The following is a 17,772-nucleotide window of genomic DNA, read 5'->3' as shown; positions in this document are numbered from 1 at the left end:
TAAGCTTATAATGAGTTAATATGCGCGTCGAATGCGATTATAACCTATATAAAGTGCAGCGAAAGAGACAACAAATAAGAACTCCATAAATATTTATGGAAAGTAAGGCAGTATCGACGTCGTCTCGAATTAACGAATTTTTTGTCGTGACTCGTTATTGGGGGTTTTCGAGGTCGCTGAACACGAATATAACGACAGCAATGCTCCCGGAGGTACCTAGTGCTCAGGGTGAATAGTATCAACGTCATCTTCTGGAGTTTTATGGGAATTTGATAGTAATTAAGTGAAATACGTTAAAAAAACCCAATCAATGAGTCTCGACGAAATATGTCGTTATTTTCCGTGAAACTCCAGGAGACGACGTTGATACTGCCAACCCATACTCGAGGAGCGTTGCCGTCGCTATATTCGTGTTCAGCGACCACGAAAACCCCCGAGTAATGAGTTTCGACTAATTATGTTTCAAATTCTAACAAAACTCCAGGAGACGACATTAATACTGTTAAGTAGTAACAAAACTGTACTTTCTCTCATCAATATTTACCGCGTTTTTTTGCTTTGCTGCATTATCATTTACATTTGAGGTCACGTATCTCTTCTTTAAAAACAATATGGGCAAAAATAGCCTTATTCTTGCGTTAAAACGATGTCGCTGTTAGCCAATTATAACCCAATATTCTTGGCTTAGATAAGCTAATTCGACACTTAGAAGCTTATTTTTGGGTTAAAATTGGTTGCGATTTTTACCAGGGGAATCGATTAGTAAAATTAGGATATGCGGTCGAATTACCTGTTAGCACTAGCGGAATCCGTCAATCGTATTTATCTCATTTCGGAGTAATACATGCGAATAAACTGGGGAAATTACGATTAGTTTTTGACACCGCAGCTAAAACCATGGATATAAGTCTAAATGATCAACTCTTATCCGGTCCTGATTTATTAAAGTCTTTACTTGGGGTCCTCATGAGATTTCGACAAAGAGCTATTGGATTGATAGGAGATATAAGAGATATGTTCTTAAAAAAATGAATTTCGATGATCAACAGAGTCAAAGATTTTTGTGGCGCGACAAAGATCATTTGTCCAAACCGAAAGAATTAGCAATGAGTACGGTATTTTTTGGAGCCAAATTATCCCCAGCTACTGCCCTTTACATCAAAGAACAAAACGCCGCGGAATTCAAAACATCTAAACCGGAAGCGGTAGAAAATATTTGTAAAAATTCCTATATGGACGATTTTTTGACTAGTACAAATACCGAGAAAGAGGTCGTAAAGTTAGTTTGAGATGTTATTGAGATTAATCAGGCGGCTGATTTCGCGGTGCATGGATGAGCAAGCAACAGTGAAAGAGTACCGAAAACCGAGTTCGGTCAAATTGATACAACTCCGACGAAAGACGTAGATAAAGACGAGAAAGTACTAGGTCTATTTTGGAATACAAGCACTGATGAGCTAAGTTTTAAAATAGATGACAAACATATTCTGTTCAAGATATTCAACTTCCAAAAGAAATCTACGAAACGCGAATTTTTGCGGATAATCATGTTGATTTTTTGTCCACTATAGATTTGAACCCCATACACTATCCAATCGCGAATACTTATGCAGAAGATATGGATCAGTGGAATCAAGTGGGACGAACAAATTCGGGATGACAAGTTTAACGAATGGAAAGTATGGCTATTCGAAACCTAACCAAGATTACCGAATGTAAGATTTCGCGTTTTTATGGTTATAATCGTTTGATCCAAAACGAGATAAATTTACAAGTATTTTGTGATACAATTAAGAAAACATATTCAGCCGTAGCTTATTGGCGTTTTAGCACACCAGACGAATCTTCTGTTCGATTTTCTTTTATTGCCGCTAAAAGTATAGAGTCCCACCCGTAAAGCCAATGTCCGTTCCTCGATTAGAGCTTCAAGCCGCGGTTCTAGCGTGTAGATTAGCGAAATCTATAGAGCAAGAACACGAATATAAAATCACACAGAGAGTATTTTGGAGCCATAGCATTACGGTATTGTATTGACTAAAATCTGTTACGGCGTTACGGGGTATGGCAGCTAGACGAGGATTGCTACTTATAGTTTATAGCGATGATGGCACGAATTTCAGGGGAGCGAGTAAGGAACTAAAAGACGCAATTCCTAGTTTGAATTGTACAAAGTTACAAGAATATAGTCTCACGAGACAATTTCAGTGTAGTTTCAATCCTCCTTGCACCTCTCACATGGGTGGAGTAGTGGTGAAGATTACCTTACAGGTAACTTTGAACGAACAAATTTTACGCAAAGAAATTCTTGTAACAATTTTTGCTGAAATTGAGCATCTCATAAATTCACGCCTACTGACAATAGTGTCAAACTCTCTCAAATATCTAGAAGCGCTCACTTCCAATTATTTTCTCATTGGTTCTTCATCAAGTTCTATAAATTTTCACGGGCAAATGTTTTTAATTTTAGAAAACAATGGGGCGTTGCGAAACATTTTACAAATTTATTTTGGGCGCGTTGGTTAAAAGAATATGTCCTTACGTAACTTGCTCGCCTGAATTGGATGCAGAAAGAAAACCCGTTCAAACCGGGAGTGTTGTATTAATAGCCGATGATCAAATTCCCAGAAACGTTTGGCGCAAAGCTATTGTAACAAAAGTTTTTCCGAATCAAGATGCTCAAGTACGATCGACAGCAGTCCGGACTACCACTAGACTTCTAATCCTCTCTAGCTTCTAATTCACTCAATATTTAACAAGACTTCTTGATTGTGAAGCATACAACTATTTGGTTTTACACTGTGGTGGAGAATGTATATATTTAATTTTATCATTATTTCCTATATTGATTTGTATAAATTATCCGGAACACGATCACAGTAGCTGCCAGATTTTTACACAAACTCTTTTACCAACATTAAAGTAACGTACTTTACGATTTTCCTGAGAATCATTTATTTTGTCCTGAACATAATTTCTGGCCGCACAGATAATTCGCTGTAACGTTTGCCTAGATACTTTTGCACAGATTTAGCAGGCCCAGAAAAATACGCGTCTACCGAGATTTTCTGCGCAGAATCTGCTTGAAATTCAGACAAAGGTAGAAATGTGATGTGAGATGTAAAGGTTAGTATAATCACCAGCTAATAAATCATTTTCATGCAATTGATACATCAATTTATTACATTTGATACAGTCCTACTCCTCTATCTGTACCAAGTTTATATGATACGCATGCATTGCTCTTGATTTCACTGGGAAATTATTTAAAAAATAATGCTTAAATAGAAATTTTTTACTAAGAAAATAAACAATATATGTTCATTTCTTACGTCTTGAAGAATTTTCGTAATTTTGAGAGAAGAACCCTGTTGTTGCCACTCCACTCCTCACAATGTCACTCCATCCGCCTAAATGTTACCCTATCCGTCAAAAAAATCCATTACAAAATAATATGAATATAAAAAACACCATCACCTACACAAAATCGCAGAAAAAAAAGTAAAAAGGTGCCTAAACCAAATATGTAGTCAGATGTCAGAAATCAAACTGCACCATCTCCGCAGCAGCAGCTACATCAACAAAATACGAACCAGGACGAATTAGACTTGTTTTGTCAAGCAACTACTGTTAAAAAAGGTTCAAAACGTGCATTCGATCAACCCGAAACTCTAGCTCCTCGAAATGTGCACCGAAAACTAAACCTATAGTTTAAGAACTATCAGAGTTTTTCTGAAAAATTATTAACGATAATGCTTAGTAGTGACAGATGATTAAAAAAATGCTTGAATAACACTAATCTGAGTAAACAAATTAATTGATATTGTTTATATTAGCATGACAATTGTCCAAAATGTTTTGCTCGAAATATACTTATTGGAACATTCATTGTGGTTTGTCGAGTATGTGACCTGAGTACCGTCGGTGGATTTTCCGTGGAAGGAGTTTCTCCGTAAAATCTAAGATATGTGCAAATCTACGATAGTATTCGACAGTACAAAACTCGGGTGTTGAAAGTTAAGAATTTCAAATTGAGAGCACACCTACTAGACCATCTGGAATAAGACAATGCGCGCGTGCATCGCTTGCTAAACTTTTTTGCGGAGCAGTTGAAATTTTCTAATTGAAATTTAACATGGGGATCATTAACGAAAACCAGAAAATTTCCATTTTTTGTCTGGAGACGCAATCCAAGAATGTGTTTTGATGGAATCGAAGTATTAGAAAAAAAGAATTGATTTGAGGGCTGGTGGGTTAAAAATGGTTGCCTAAGTCAAAAATTGTTTAGGCTTGAAAATAGTAAAAAATCACAAAGAGTAAGATTTTTTATGAAAATTAGCGATTTATTTTTTCTTTTTTTTAATTGTTTTAACTTTTTTCCGAGCGGTCAATTTTAATCACTCAGAGCTCAAATTAAAGCTCTTTTTACCTACGCAACAATTCCTAAATCATCAGCCCTCAAACTAAAGCTCTCTTCAGATACGTCGATCTTAGTTGAACACATTTTTGGATTACGCTTTTATCCAAGTTGAATCGTGACTAGTTTTCAACTACTGCCCCGCAAAAGTTTGGCAAGCGATCGACGATGCACGCGGGCATTTCCTCGCATTGGAAGGTTTGGAGAACCGAAAAAAAAATGGTCTGGTAGGTGTGTACTCAATTTGAAATTCACAACTTCCAGCACCCGAGTTGCGTACTGTCGGTCGTGGATTTGCACATATATCCTACCTAACAAGCAGAAAATTTGACAGATTCTGGACATTAGCTTCTCAATCTTTTACAAGGTCGTGTTATCGCTAGCTATTATAAGAATCTCATCAGTATAAGAAATAATAGTATCGTTTAGCATATCTCTCAGTATATTGATTGCATAAAGAATAAAAAATAAAGATCCCTAAATGGTACACCAATGGAAATTTCTGCCTTAGAGATAGCTGGTTTCTCTTTTTTGAAATTGCGAAAATTAAAAGAGGGGACGGGCCTGATCTGATCACTCCTTAATTATAATTGACGACATCCCCGAAATTCATGGTTTTATTTCATAGGCTCATAGGCTTCCTAGAATATTACAGGCTTTTAATTTTTGTTTACCCGAAAACTTAAAAAAAATTTGAAACACCGTCTCTCGCAAAATTTGCTATACGCCAACTCTGGTAGGAAATTAACCATTTTGTTTGGTTAACGTGTTAATCAAATGAAGGCATTTTTTCTCAAAATGAATATCTGATTTCCTTATAACATTAGGTTATGCATTTGTGTAGAATTTCGCGGTGTATAGCAAATGACGGTGTAAAATTTATTGTGTAAAAACAATACGTATTAGGGAGTATTGTTATAAATAATTATGTTCGATAAGCATTCATTTATTCATCAAATATACATGCATGATCCAAAGAGTTAATTAGCATTTCTAAATAAATATTTTAATTTCTTGATCAGTCACCATCTTCCTTTATTATCGTTTAATATTGTTGAGAACTTATGATATCAATAACTAAAATTCCTAAAACAGAAACGTAATACTGACGGAAATGGCAACACCTCTGTTACAATAGTGGAAGATCGTTGAATTTAATGTATGCAACTGTATATTTTTGGCTGGAATTTTTTTTTTTTTTTTGTTTTTGTCATATTTTTAAAATTCAAAGTTCTCGCTTGAGATATTGTCCTACAGGTTGCTAAAATTTCCTAAACATTCACTTTGCATTAAATGAAAGTTACCGTAAACATAGTGAAACTTCCCAAATCAGTTCATCATTTTAGGCAGAGTTAGATTTTTAAATTTTATGAAATCCCCACTTGAAATTGTTATATAAAATTTTCATGTGATTTTATTAAATGCTGAAATTATCACTTAAAACATATATTTTTGAATTTATTTGGGGAGTTTCATTACCTAGAAAAGAACTTTCAACAATCAGAAACAGAATTATAGCTATTTAAGAGATTTTTTCAACTCGTAGGGCAGAATCTCGGGTGAGATTATTAATAGAGAATCTTACCAGCTAGACTTAAGAATATGTAGTTTGCCGTGAATAGCTCATTATCAGTGATTGGCCCTAAAAAATATGCTGCTTTCGACTATTACATCAGAATCCACACTCCAGAAAATTGTTGTTCAGACAAATCAAACCTTGTCATGGTACCATAAATAACAAGATTTTGACGTTATGAAAATATTATAAGACATTCAACTGCGACCTCCTTTCGCAAATATTTACATTAGACTAACAAACAAACAAATTTTTGGTTTGTTCTAACTCGGTGCTCTGGAGAGACTAAACTAGAACCATATGTTCTGTAACTTTTACTTATTTATTTTGTTCATCATAACTGTTTATTCCATTAAAATTAAATTAATTGATATCATAACCAGATATGTGTAACTTTTAGTAGTAATGTGTAACTTTGTATACAAAAGAATAATATATAAATATGTTAATTAAATAGCATATATTTTATACCTGGAAAATTAAAGTCGCATCGCGAAATTGCATTACGAAAGACTTGGACATCTCTGGATCACGGTCTACTGTATTTAATATTTGAAAGATTAGAAAAAAGAAGAAAATAATTATTTTGTTTGACGTAAATTGTAACTATGCACGTGAATAATATCTTATTTATAAAAAGCAAACTGACCAAAGCAAAACTTCTGCATTTATGTAACTTACATATTTATCTTAGGTTTTAAAAGACAGTTATTCGATTTTCAGTTTTCGATCGGTTATGCTAGCAGAAGGAAATGCGAATACATATGACTTATGATTGAAAATATTTGAGAAATTTTCGATGATATTCTGCATTATTTGACATCTGGTATGCTTTTTTGTTAAACATTTTTTAACGCCTTGAATTAGATTTCGAGTACTGTGTGTAGTATCCATATTTTTACGGGAATTATCTATCAATGACCAATGCCGTCCAATTGTAAACCCATGGAAATAGCAATTTTTAAAAGTGTGTCTTCTGAAGTCAATAACGCGTTCTCAATTTTCATACAGAATCATGTTTCAAACTTCGCTACTCGCATGTTCAGTGTACAGCGTCATCGTTATCCGCTAATACAGATTGTCCAATATGCTAAGCTGATACAAGTTTAAACTTCTTAATATTTGTTAAAATCTGAATCTGGTATTGTAAAAATCGTAAAACCGCTTGCACTTTCTCCAGACGCTAGATGTATGTCAATAAATTTTATGTTCTTCATTGAAAATTAATTTCCCTCGATAAGCTTGCAACAGAAGAAGAATGAAGATAAAAGAGCGTATAAAATGACAATTTAACTTTTATGTAGCAGATATCAGAATCAGTTTTATAGTAAAATATATATTCACGAAACATCACCGAGTTTAGAGCATAAAATACTTGGGGGGGGGGGGGGGGGGCAAGAAGTAGAATTCGAATTTCAGCATTCAGGAATTCAGGGCTGTTTACATAACAAGATGGATGGTTTCTTCGTATGTTTGAGGTCGGTGAGTACGAAACTTTTTTTCTACTGTAGCATATATTAGAAATAAACCGTGGGGGGGGGGGGGGCGCAGACAAACTCGGTGAATGGCAAAATGCTACGAAAAATGATGATCCTCCATCAATTTTTCATAGAGCTGCTCAAAAATATTGAGTTTGATCGGAACGCGCTGGCGCTCGTGAAATTCTGGTTGAGCGTTGATGATAGAGAGACACCGAGGCGTCAGGCAGCAGCGCGCGGAAGAGCAGCCATTATACGCGGCCACATGCCTGTTGTTACTCGCTTGTTTTCATGAAGGCAGAATCAGATGAACAAAGCCTCGAAAACAAAGCTGCAGTCTGAATGCAGCCGAGAAAACAGATCAGCTCTGGAAAATTGACCATCGCTCTCGACTAACAATTCGCTTTCCCAACTGAATTTTCCAGAAGAAAATGTCAGCATCTTGTACGGTATGCGCCCCACACACCACGAGACCAGTCAGCCGCTGCGTAGCGACAAGTTCAGATCTGTCTTTGTCCCGTCTCGCTAACCAAAGTTATCTGCCAAGCAGTGAGCCTCGTTGACCAGAGGCTGGATTAACCAGGTTGAAACGAGCGAGACGACTCAACGGAAGGTGCAGAATCCGAAAAGCACGCGTTGAAATCCAGAAATCCGTAGAATCCGATCAGGCCAGAAACCGTCCCTGGAGAGAGCGAGAAGAAGGGGCCCGGGAGCCTCTTGCGTGCACAGCCCTGTCATCGACGGCGTCGTTCGCCTCAGCGGCAAGAGCGGCAAGATCGGCTCGACCAATAGAAGCTCGCCTTCGATAGTTGGAGAAGCTACCGCGCGCCAACGGCTGCGTCTCGCTCGGCACAGTCGCGAAAAGACGGCGGCGACTCGGCGAGAGAGCGGAATAACCTCAACGGCTCAACCCCGCGCGCCAGTCCTCCCCGGTGACGAGTAGCGTGCTGGTCTTCAAGTCGCTCGTCAGCTCTCCTCGGCAACAGCAGCAGTCCGATAACTCCATCCATCGCTCTTTTTCGCAATTCGCAGTGCTTCTTCTGCACGAGGCCGAGAGCATCGCTCCGTTCGTCGTTGTCTAGCCAGGTTAGTGCCAAAGAGCTTTGCGGCTTTTTTCCGATGCTTTTTATAAGTAGCGCGACTCCAGCTCGAGCGTTTTTGCCGGCGATCCACGCCGGGAGGTTATAATGCCGGAGAATCGTATCGCGCGTCTCTCCGCGTGGCTGATCGAGCCGTTCGCACGGAAACATTATGGCGAAGAGGACGACAAAGGACGCTCGCGACGCGGGTGCGTGTTCTCGCGGGCGGGAAAAAAGTCACCGCGGTCTTATCGTGCATTGTCCTGGGGGGCGAGTAGAAAATATAAGCTACGGAGCTGATGCGTGTGTGTGATCGCTGCAGAGGGGAGGGGGCAAAACATAAACTCGCGGGAAAGCTTGGTGAAATGTCGCGCTGTGGCGGGAAACTTGCCGAGATGAATTCGCTTGCTTTATATGAGTATTTTATATAAGCGGACGCGAGTGTTTTGTTTTTTAAGATGGCGGTTTGAACTTGTGTATCACCTTTTTTTTAATACACAGAGAGAAAGAGAAATTAGGCTGGTTCAAATTTTCACGTTAACTCATTGGGGTACTGTCGGTGTTGCATATTAAAAAAATGTTGCTTAATCATAATGAAAGCACTCTGGAATTAACTCGACGGTACTCACGATGTACGTTCCAGTTGAAATAATATAGTTTTGTAACATGTAATAAATGAGTAGATACGTTTTTAAAAAATTGTAGCCAATATAGTATACTTAAAAATATATTTTCTCTCAACAGGTGAATTTGGAAAAAAATGCGTCGTCTATCCAGAGGAAAGCAAAGAAAGTCAGAGGCTAACAGTGATGCTGAAGAAGAAGTTAGTGGCTCTGCAAAAACTGATAATGACGAAACTGGATCTGGAAACGACGTAGAAGTATCAAATTCCACAGGAAAGAAGCGCAATGCGAGAGGTCGTGTCAAGACAAGTGAAGAGAATCGAGTAGATGATAAGGAAGAAGCAGAGGGACAAGAAAATGGAAAGCCTGCTAGCAAGAGAAGGAAGAAGGACAGCGATGAAAATGTAGAGAGTGAAAAAGCAGAATCAGATAACGAGACTGAAAGGCCAGTAAACAAAAAAAGAAGAGGCAAACTACAAGACAAAGATAGCAGCAAAGCAGAGTCAGAAGAAGAAGCCGAAAAACCTGTAAACAAAAAGAAGAGGGGCAAACAGGATAAGGACAGCGACGTAAGTTATGAAGAGAAGAAGGACAAAACTGAAGAAAATGGAAAATCGGCCAAAGGTAAAAAGAAGGGTAAAACTGCTCGAAAAGAAGATCCTAAAGAAGCCGAGGATGAGGAGGAAGAAGACGAAGAGGAATATGAAGTAAGTACTTTGAATTTTGACCAAAGCACGCATTCCATGGCTACTAATGCTTGAATTAATTATTATAATTTCGAATTACAGGTTGAAAAAATAATTGATCAGCGTACAATTAAAGGTCGACGTCAATTCCTAGTCAGATGGAAAGGCTACACAGCAGAATCTGATACTTGGGAAGATGATAAAGAATTGAACTGTGACAGGTTGATAGAGGAATTCCTGACTGAACAGGAAGAGAAAGATGACTCGCACGAAGATGACGAAAATGAAAGGACAGACAAAAAGGCCAAGGGCAAAAAACCAGATAAAAAGTCTAAAAAAGCAAAGAAATCTGCTGCCAAAGCTAAAAACGGTAAGCTTTATATCATTAAATGAATACTTCAATATTTGTAATGTCGATACAATTCCATTTTGACAAACAGAAACTTTTTAAAGATATTCTGAAGTACATAATTTATTTAATGATAAAAAAATATGTATTTATGAACTTTAATTTGTTTTTTAGGTTCACCAAAGCAAGCTACTAGGCATAAGGAAAAAGAAAAAGACTCAGATGACGATGATGAAGACGAGGACGATGCAAAAGAATACGAAGTTGAAAAGATCATTGAAGTTCACTTCAAAAAAGATAAAAAACGCGAATTTTTAATAAGGTGGAAAGGATTCTCAGCGACAAGTGATACATGGGAACCGGAAGAAAATTTGAACTGTCCCGAACTTATCAATAAGTTCATGGAGAAATTAGATAAAATAAAGAATATAGAATCAAGGGAGTTAAGAATGAATCCTTCACATACAAAACGCTATACATTAACAATGCATGCAGATAAGAGACAATCTCGGCGCCATGCTGATAAACAGAGGTAAAATATAAATAAAATCAAGAAAATACATTGCTTTAATTATTAGGATGATGACGAAACATGCACTTTGTCATTTGCACCCGCATCGAAACACTTTTTTCTTTCATTTTCTTCGTTTCCTGTTGTTTAAAGACGTTGGTTTTTTCTTAACATTAACTCTCAAATTATTGTACTCTTTCCAAAAACAATGTATTTTGTATATTTGTCACAAAATGTTCTTTTTATTCATTCCAATTGCTGTACCACACTTATGTTCTTACCAATAAATATAATAAATTTTATTAATTTTTTTTATAATATTTCATGACAATTATTCTTTGAATTAACATATACTATTTATTTCCAATACACAACTAAATTTTCAAATATATATTAGATAGTGTTGAAAAAAACCTAAGCTATAACATTTAATACTATTCAATAATAATTCTATACAATGTTATATTTACTAAAATAAAAAATTTGCCATTGCAATATGCTGGATTTAGCAGTAATTAAATTTTACGCTTGCAATAAACTTTTAGCTTTACCATTACTAACCAGCTTTTATTATTGCATTATTAATAACCATCGTTTTAAAGGCAATAAAATATTCCCTTTTTTTAAAACTGAATAAAACGTACAATTACAAACTACTGAATTTAATAATAATATGTAGCCTTTTATACTAGAAAAATATAGCTTGGTTGAATCAAGAAAGTTATATCAGCTATAAAGCCTGTAATGTTTCTGGACAAAATCGTTCGTGATTGAAAAAAAATTTGAGATTAAATTTTTGAAAAATGTTGCTGCTTGAGCAGAAAAAACAATATCACAAATAGATCTGTTTTTTGTATTCTATATACTAATTCAACATATTGTCGCTTTGAACAGAGATTGTATATTTGAACAAATTATAACTTTGAATTATAATATTAACTTTGAACAATATTAGAGTAAAATGAATTTATCCAGACCTTGAGGTATTACATAAATAGGACCATACGATCATAATGGCCTTGACGAATTTATTTTATATAAGAACTTTGAAAATTCTAATTGAAAATAAGCGGTTTTTTAATGTGCTTAACTTTTGAAATATTAATAAAAACATTAAAACACTATGTAACAATTGCTATTAATTCTTTTTATACACAAGGCACATTAAAATGTTGGCTTTCGTTTTTCAGAGTAACCTACCATGAATGCGATGCGTGAAAAGGATGATTAAATGGAAAAAACCAAGAAAAGTTAACGACTTCAAAACTGTTTGCTAAATACAAAGTGCAAATTTGTATTTAATATTAAGTGTTTTATTTTCAATTGTATAAACGTTTTAATCCGTTAATAATAACGTTTATTTTCAAAATGTTCACATATATCATACACCTTGAATGCAAAAGTAAAAAATAGGGCTAAATTTCTTTGAAATTTTTGATAAGTTAAAAATATTTACGCATAAGATAAAGCAAGGAAATATGTAAGTGCGCATATTGTGGCTATACAAACTTTCAATGAAAGTTTACACGACTTGTTCAATTTAAGAAATTAGAATTTTACCCATAAAATGATCAGAAATGTCAAATGTGTCCAAAATCTGCGTTGTGACTTGTCAGTCATATATAAATATTATACATAAATATGCTTATTTACACACATTATAAATCAGTAATGTAATTTATAAGTTAAAGCACTATAAGAGAAAAATTATATTATAAAGTGAATTATATTAATCAAATACTAGGTGCAAAGTTTTCAAAAATGTTTGATGTATCTGTTAACCGATATATTTAATCTATAATTTAATATTCATTTTATATATATTTATATAGACTTATTATTCAAGTTTCACATGACTTTTTCAGTTTGAATGATAATTAAATTTTTAAATAATGGTTTTTAAATGTATGAGACTTGAATAATGATAAATTCTATATAGTTTTGTCTACAAATTGTATTATTCTACATAATATATTTCATAAAATTGGAAATTATATTAATACACTGTAGTGAGTTTTTAAAGTTACACAATCCGCAATTTAAAACTTTCTTTTAAATATATAAATGAAAGTTTTTTTGTAAATTACAAAATAATTTTTTATAATTTTTCAAACAAAATTTTAAAGAATTTTGTTCTTAAATTGTTCAATATAATTGTGGTATTTGTTACTTTACTGAATAAACGCAATGAAAAAAGTGAAACTGATTTAAAATATATAGTGAATTTATTGTTTTATTATATCTCTCATTTTAATTTCGTGCATCATACGGATGCTCGTACAATTGTCTCTGTATACCATCTACATTCTTTTCATAAATTTTGTTTAATTCTTTAAAAGCTATATTGAATGACTAATACATTTATTATTACCTTTCTCTGTCTGTTTTTGACTTGATTTTTTGTTTAAGAGTGCTCCACACCTTGAGTGACCCGCCACCTAGCGAAGAAAACGTTTTTTGTTTATTATAATTAATTGACTAACTTTATCATCGTAAATCGAGTTTCAGTACGCGCAATAAGTATTAAGGAATGTTTGAAAAAAAAATTAAATAATAACGGCTTATTTCGTCGGAAAAAGTAAAATTGTAGTTAGCAAAATGGCCACTGCTTCTTAAAATTTGTCCGACGGAATAAAATATGGATTTAAACTTTTACCTAATAAACTTAATTTTGTAATATTCCTTGATACAGACTACACTTGCTGAAACTCACGAACACCCACTTTTCAACCTTTAAGTTTGTTTAAATTATTAATGGTTATTCAGACGTAACGTGGGGGCGCTGCTAAAAATTCGAACTTCTAGCATAAGTGTGGAGCACTCTTAAATGTTTAAAAGTCGACTTGTGCAAGATGAGACTGTTTTATCGACTGCCAATCATAATAGAACCTATTGACTAATATTATTTTTGCCTCTTGTGTATTAACTAATCTCTGGTATTAATAGGATAAGTATATATGTATGTACGATGTAGGTATATGACAGATTTTAGAACGTTAATAATAAGCATACCTACAGTGAATGCTCTATTGAAAGTTTTTTAAACACATATTTTAGAAGATTTCAAAATGCAAAAGTCGGTCAAAAGTACGAAAAATTAATCTGCTTTAGACTGCGCGCATAGCTTTTTTTATAAATAAATTTCTTTTTCTTTAAAGCTTGGTATATAGGTTATGCTTTCAATATTTTAAATTCATTGAAGGGTAATTGTGAATTCCGAAAACATTTCTTTTCATAGGATTGTCTAAGGCTGCAATGTATAAAGCTTCTTGTGTCAAGCAAAATATTTCAAATCTCAAACCTGGACATTGGTCACTCGGTCTGCTTACCTCGATGAATGATCCTGAATCAAAAGTAGAAGAAGATGATCGCATTGCTGTTATAAAAGACAAGTATCCAAAAGCAAGATTTCACTACCTAGTTTTACCAAAGAAGGATATAAGTACTATCAGTGAAGTAACTAGAGACGATATAGAACTTCTCCAGCATATGGAAAACATTGCAAACAAATTTGTTGATATTCACAAGGATTATGAATTTTTGTTAGTACTGTTTGGTATTTAAAACTACTTCAATCTTAAAACATAATTTTTATTTCCAGAGTTGGTTATCATGCCATTCCAAGTATGCATCGCTTACATCTACATGTAATAAGCACTGACTTTGATAGTCGCTGTTTGAAAACAAAGCAGCATTGGAATTCTTTTACAACGCCATACTTTTTGCCTTCTAAAGGTATGACAAACAAATTGTTAAATTTTCAGTATTTTTTAAATTTTCTTGGACAAAATTTAATATTTTTTATTCAAAATTCAAGTTTTCTATATGTTTTAATGACTTCAGCATGAACATTATTAGTGATAGTAAAATATTTTAATTCTTTTCAAGATGTTCGCAAACAACTTGAAGAAACTGGTGAAATAAAAATTAATGCTAAACAAAAAGAAGAGTGCTTGCTGAGAGAGTTAAAATGTCATAGATGTTCTTATACTTCAAAGACTATGCCAGCTCTTAAAAAGCATATTATTCAACACATTACTCAAAAATAGACTGATTTCAAGTACATTAAGTAAATGAACTTAAGGATATTTATTATTTATTAAATTTTGTACTATGAAAAATAAATATTTTCTTAAAGAACGTTAATTTTTATTGCAATATCATTATATTAGTAAACTATTGGTATAAGGTGATAATAAAAATTAGAAAACAGAGTATTTAATGTTTCAGAAACTTTACTATAAATAAACTCGACATATTATGTATTGATAGGACTTACTCTAATTCATGTTACATAACTACTATGTACAAAGTCTTTATTCCGCGTTACGCTTAACATTAAGTTTCGTATCTTCGCACATTTGTCGCTGCAAGTCTACGTATATTTAGTAATACTGTGGTAATAGTTGAGGCGATCCTTCGCGTTCGAAAACTTTCGTTTAAGTTTTTCTTTTTAAGTATTTCACTCGATGCGAAAATGCGCAAAGAAATTTTACAATTACAATTGTCTACTCCATAATAACTATCGCAATAGCAATTTACTTATACGTGAAAAATATTCAAACTTAAAACCAAATTAGACAATGATGACTTATGATTCAAAACGCAAACATAATTTGATCAACAGATCGATCCAGATAAAAGGAATAGGACAACATACGTTAGTGAAAACGACGGCAACGTGCTAAAAAACTTAACTAGCATTTATACATGAAACATTTGGAAAAAGTATTTGCGGTCTCTCAGTCTTTATTTATATGTGAAAGGCGAAAAAGGCCCGTTTCTCGTATTTTTATAACTGAAAAACAATAGCAAACAAACGTAAAAAAATTATCAGTCAATCATAAATTGCGATTCCCGACGAGAAAAAAAATGTTGGATTTTCTGACGATAAATCTGCTATATATTACATAGGAACTGAAAACCGACGATCTTTTCTTCCGAGAATCTGCAGCAGTAATATAGAGAAACTATACACATTTTTGGCCTTTCACTTTCGCAACAGTTTTCTTTTTAATTTTTTTTTTCACCGTTCGTATCGCTACCACGCAAATATTCCTTCTGGAAAAACTGCTGAAACTCGCATCGCGCCACGTTAAAAATCTCCCATCTTTTCAACTAACAATAAATAATTCTAACTATTAAGCTAACAATTGGCTATATACGTGAAACACTGCGCTCGCGGCCATCGGTCGTGGGAAACTCTCGGAGATAGCCATGTCTCGCATCGTCCCGCTCAAATTCGTCGCGCTGCTCGTGTAAGTTTCGAATCCCCCGCCCGATCCGTGCGCAACCCACCAAAAGCGGTCGATTTAGTGAGTCGCTGGGTCCGGGGACAAAATGCCATCGATGGACATTTTTTCGGGGACGCGCCGACACGAGCAGAACATGCCCTTTGAACGCGAGGAGGCGAGACACGACACTCAGGAATTCTTCGACGAGTCGCGAGGCCGACTTAGCGCTCGTTCAGCGAACAAATACCCTGTTAAGTCTTTCCAAGGGCGCGAGGCAGTTTTCGCTTATTTCCCGACAGTTCTGTTCTCCTATTTTGCTATTTTTTTGCGCGTGCAAGTGCACGCTTCGACTTTTATTTTTTGGAGGCTATTAGGAATATCTGTTTATTCGCATTACGAGGTTTCGCGATCGAGGCAAAGGGAAGGTCGCAGGCCGGCTCTTTGCTTTTTATCGCGCATTTACAGCGGGAGCTTCGACTTTCTCTTTGCGCTTCCATTTTCGCGACACACGATTCTTCTTTATCTCCGCAATCGAGCTCGCATTTTTGCACGACGGAACTTACGCGGCTACGAAAAAATAAATGTGACAAACGAACTGACTATGCTTAGCTTACGAATTGCATTTTCTGTGTCTATACTTTATACACTTGCCTCTATGAAACATATTTACAAATCCATAAATAATGACTTAAACACGAAATATTGTACATTATATAACGGATCTCTCGGCTAACAAATTTACAAAGCGACTTTCGACGATCGCGAAATTTATATAATTATTTACAGATTTATATATTCACGTACATATATACATTACGAAGACGTCGGCGTTGGAGCTCGATTGCGACAAAACAGACACATACATACATACCACACTTTATTCAATCGCACACGCAAATTATTCATAGCTAATGACTACAAATTGGCTAGCGCCGATTTTCTTTGAATACGTTTGAGTTTCTGCTAATGTAACGATTCGATAACGCGCAAATAAATAAGTGAATTCGCTAGGACGACGGTCGAAGGTGAAGGAACGCGCCCACGGGACTACTCCTCTCGTACAGTTACTAAAAGCTATAGACTCAAACGAATTTCGCGCATTCCGTAAAGCTACTTTTGTCCTAATGATAACTCGTATACGTGAGCGCTGCGAAGGAGTAGCGGGCAAACGTCCTGCCTCGAGCGTCGCCGAAATCGCGGGGACCGAAAATTCGCGTCGAAGTATAGAGAACTAAAAATAATTGAATCAGCAAATAGAACTAATGACGGAACACTAAGACGGGTCTTCTGATCCTCTCTCCTTTGAACGAGCTACGGTAATGCTTGGAAAGTCTGCAAGGATGCTTTTCAAACGCTCGGTTGTCGTCTATGTCCGTGTCGGTCCCCTTCCGTTACGAAGTAACTTTCTTATCGAGCTAATATCGTTCTATTTCTCGAAAATTCGCTAAGGAATATTTCATGTCTAAACGGAAAAAAGAGAAGAAAACCACTCGGTAAGTCTCTGGTTTGTCGTACACTTTTTCTACGCTGTACAACGGTGTTCAAAGGCTCCTGATCCTCCCAAAGGTGCAGTAACAACAAGTCGATCTCGGAGCTTTTGAAGAGGCAGTTCGTTCCTGGGTTTGTGGTTTTTTTCTCGGTCTTATCTCTCCTCGTGGTCAACGCGGCAGGGACCAGTTTAGGCGGTCTCCTTGACGTCGTAGTAGTGCACGCGCACCTCCTCGATGGCCTGACACCATTCGAGCGCGTAGCCCTCGGGATCTTCCAGGTAGTACGTGCGGTTGGGCTGCAACGAGATAGACATAGACAATTATCAACGACC

At 35.5% G+C, this 17,772-nt stretch overlaps 3 protein-coding genes across 8 annotated transcripts in view; 2 read left to right on the top strand and 1 right to left on the bottom strand.

Moving 5' to 3' along the window:
• The first annotated feature begins 7,883 nt into the window (after positions 1-7,883).
• On the top strand, positions 7,884-13,058 carry LOC100115461 (DNA ligase 1). The gene is made up of 5 exons (XM_001600131.6): positions 7,884-8,554; positions 9,292-9,877; positions 9,959-10,226; positions 10,380-10,737; positions 11,907-13,058. Exons 2-5 carry the CDS (start codon positions 9,308-9,310, stop codon positions 11,932-11,934), a joined length of 1,224 nt encoding a protein of 407 aa, XP_001600181.2. The 5' UTR covers positions 7,884-8,554; positions 9,292-9,307; the 3' UTR covers positions 11,935-13,058.
• Positions 13,059-13,607: 549 nt separating this feature from the next.
• LOC100115496 (aprataxin) lies at positions 13,608-15,408 on the top strand. Of its 4 annotated transcripts, none has more exons than XM_008204993.4 (4): positions 13,608-13,675; positions 13,955-14,258; positions 14,318-14,451; positions 14,605-15,408. In XM_008204993.4, exons 2-4 carry the CDS (start codon positions 13,972-13,974, stop codon positions 14,763-14,765), a joined length of 582 nt encoding a protein of 193 aa, XP_008203215.1. In that variant the 5' UTR covers positions 13,608-13,675; positions 13,955-13,971; the 3' UTR covers positions 14,766-15,408. The 4 variants fall into 4 exon arrangements, with proteins under 4 accessions (XP_008203215.1, XP_032457276.1, XP_008203212.1 ...); XM_032601385.1 differs by having other exon boundaries at positions 13,620-13,686; XM_008204990.4 differs by having other exon boundaries at positions 13,646-13,878; positions 14,605-15,392.
• The window catches only part of LOC100115534 (3-phosphoinositide-dependent protein kinase 1), a 212,367-nt gene continuing 208,912 nt past the window's right edge, over positions 14,318-17,772 (bottom strand). For all 3 annotated transcript variants that reach the window (XM_031933242.1, XM_008204995.4, XM_032601384.1), the window contains one exon: positions 14,318-17,736. In XM_031933242.1, coding sequence (XP_031789102.1) covers positions 17,629-17,736 — 108 coding nt within the window. In that variant the 3' untranslated portion in view covers positions 14,318-17,628. The remainder of the gene's footprint in view (positions 17,737-17,772) is intronic.

The sequence above is a fragment of the Nasonia vitripennis genome, assembly GCF_009193385.2.
Source record: "Nasonia vitripennis strain AsymCx chromosome 1 unlocalized genomic scaffold, Nvit_psr_1.1 chr1_random0009, whole genome shotgun sequence".
Taxonomy (NCBI): Eukaryota; Metazoa; Arthropoda; class Insecta; order Hymenoptera; family Pteromalidae; genus Nasonia; species Nasonia vitripennis.
Note: the sequence above shows the minus strand (reverse complement) of the source record. Positions and strands in the feature narration are given on the sequence as shown.

Bases quoted from the DNA above. Each gene is read 5' to 3' on its own strand.
- LOC100115461 (XM_001600131.6), top strand. From the start codon at position 9,308: ATGCGTCGTCTATCCAGAGGAAAGCAAAGAAAGTCAGAGGCTAACAGT. The intron at 10,227-10,379 runs GTAAGCTTTATA...TTTGTTTTTTAG, and splicing joins TGCTGCCAAAGCTAAAAACG to GTTCACCAAAGCAAGCTACT. The intron at 10,738-11,906 runs GTAAAATATAAA...TTCGTTTTTCAG, and splicing joins CGCCATGCTGATAAACAGAG to AGTAACCTACCATGAATGCG.
- LOC100115496 (XM_001600156.5), top strand. The intron at 14,259-14,317 runs GTTAGTACTGTT...TTTTATTTCCAG, and splicing joins CACAAGGATTATGAATTTTT to AGTTGGTTATCATGCCATTC. The intron at 14,452-14,604 runs GTATGACAAACA...ATTCTTTTCAAG, and splicing joins ATACTTTTTGCCTTCTAAAG to ATGTTCGCAAACAACTTGAA.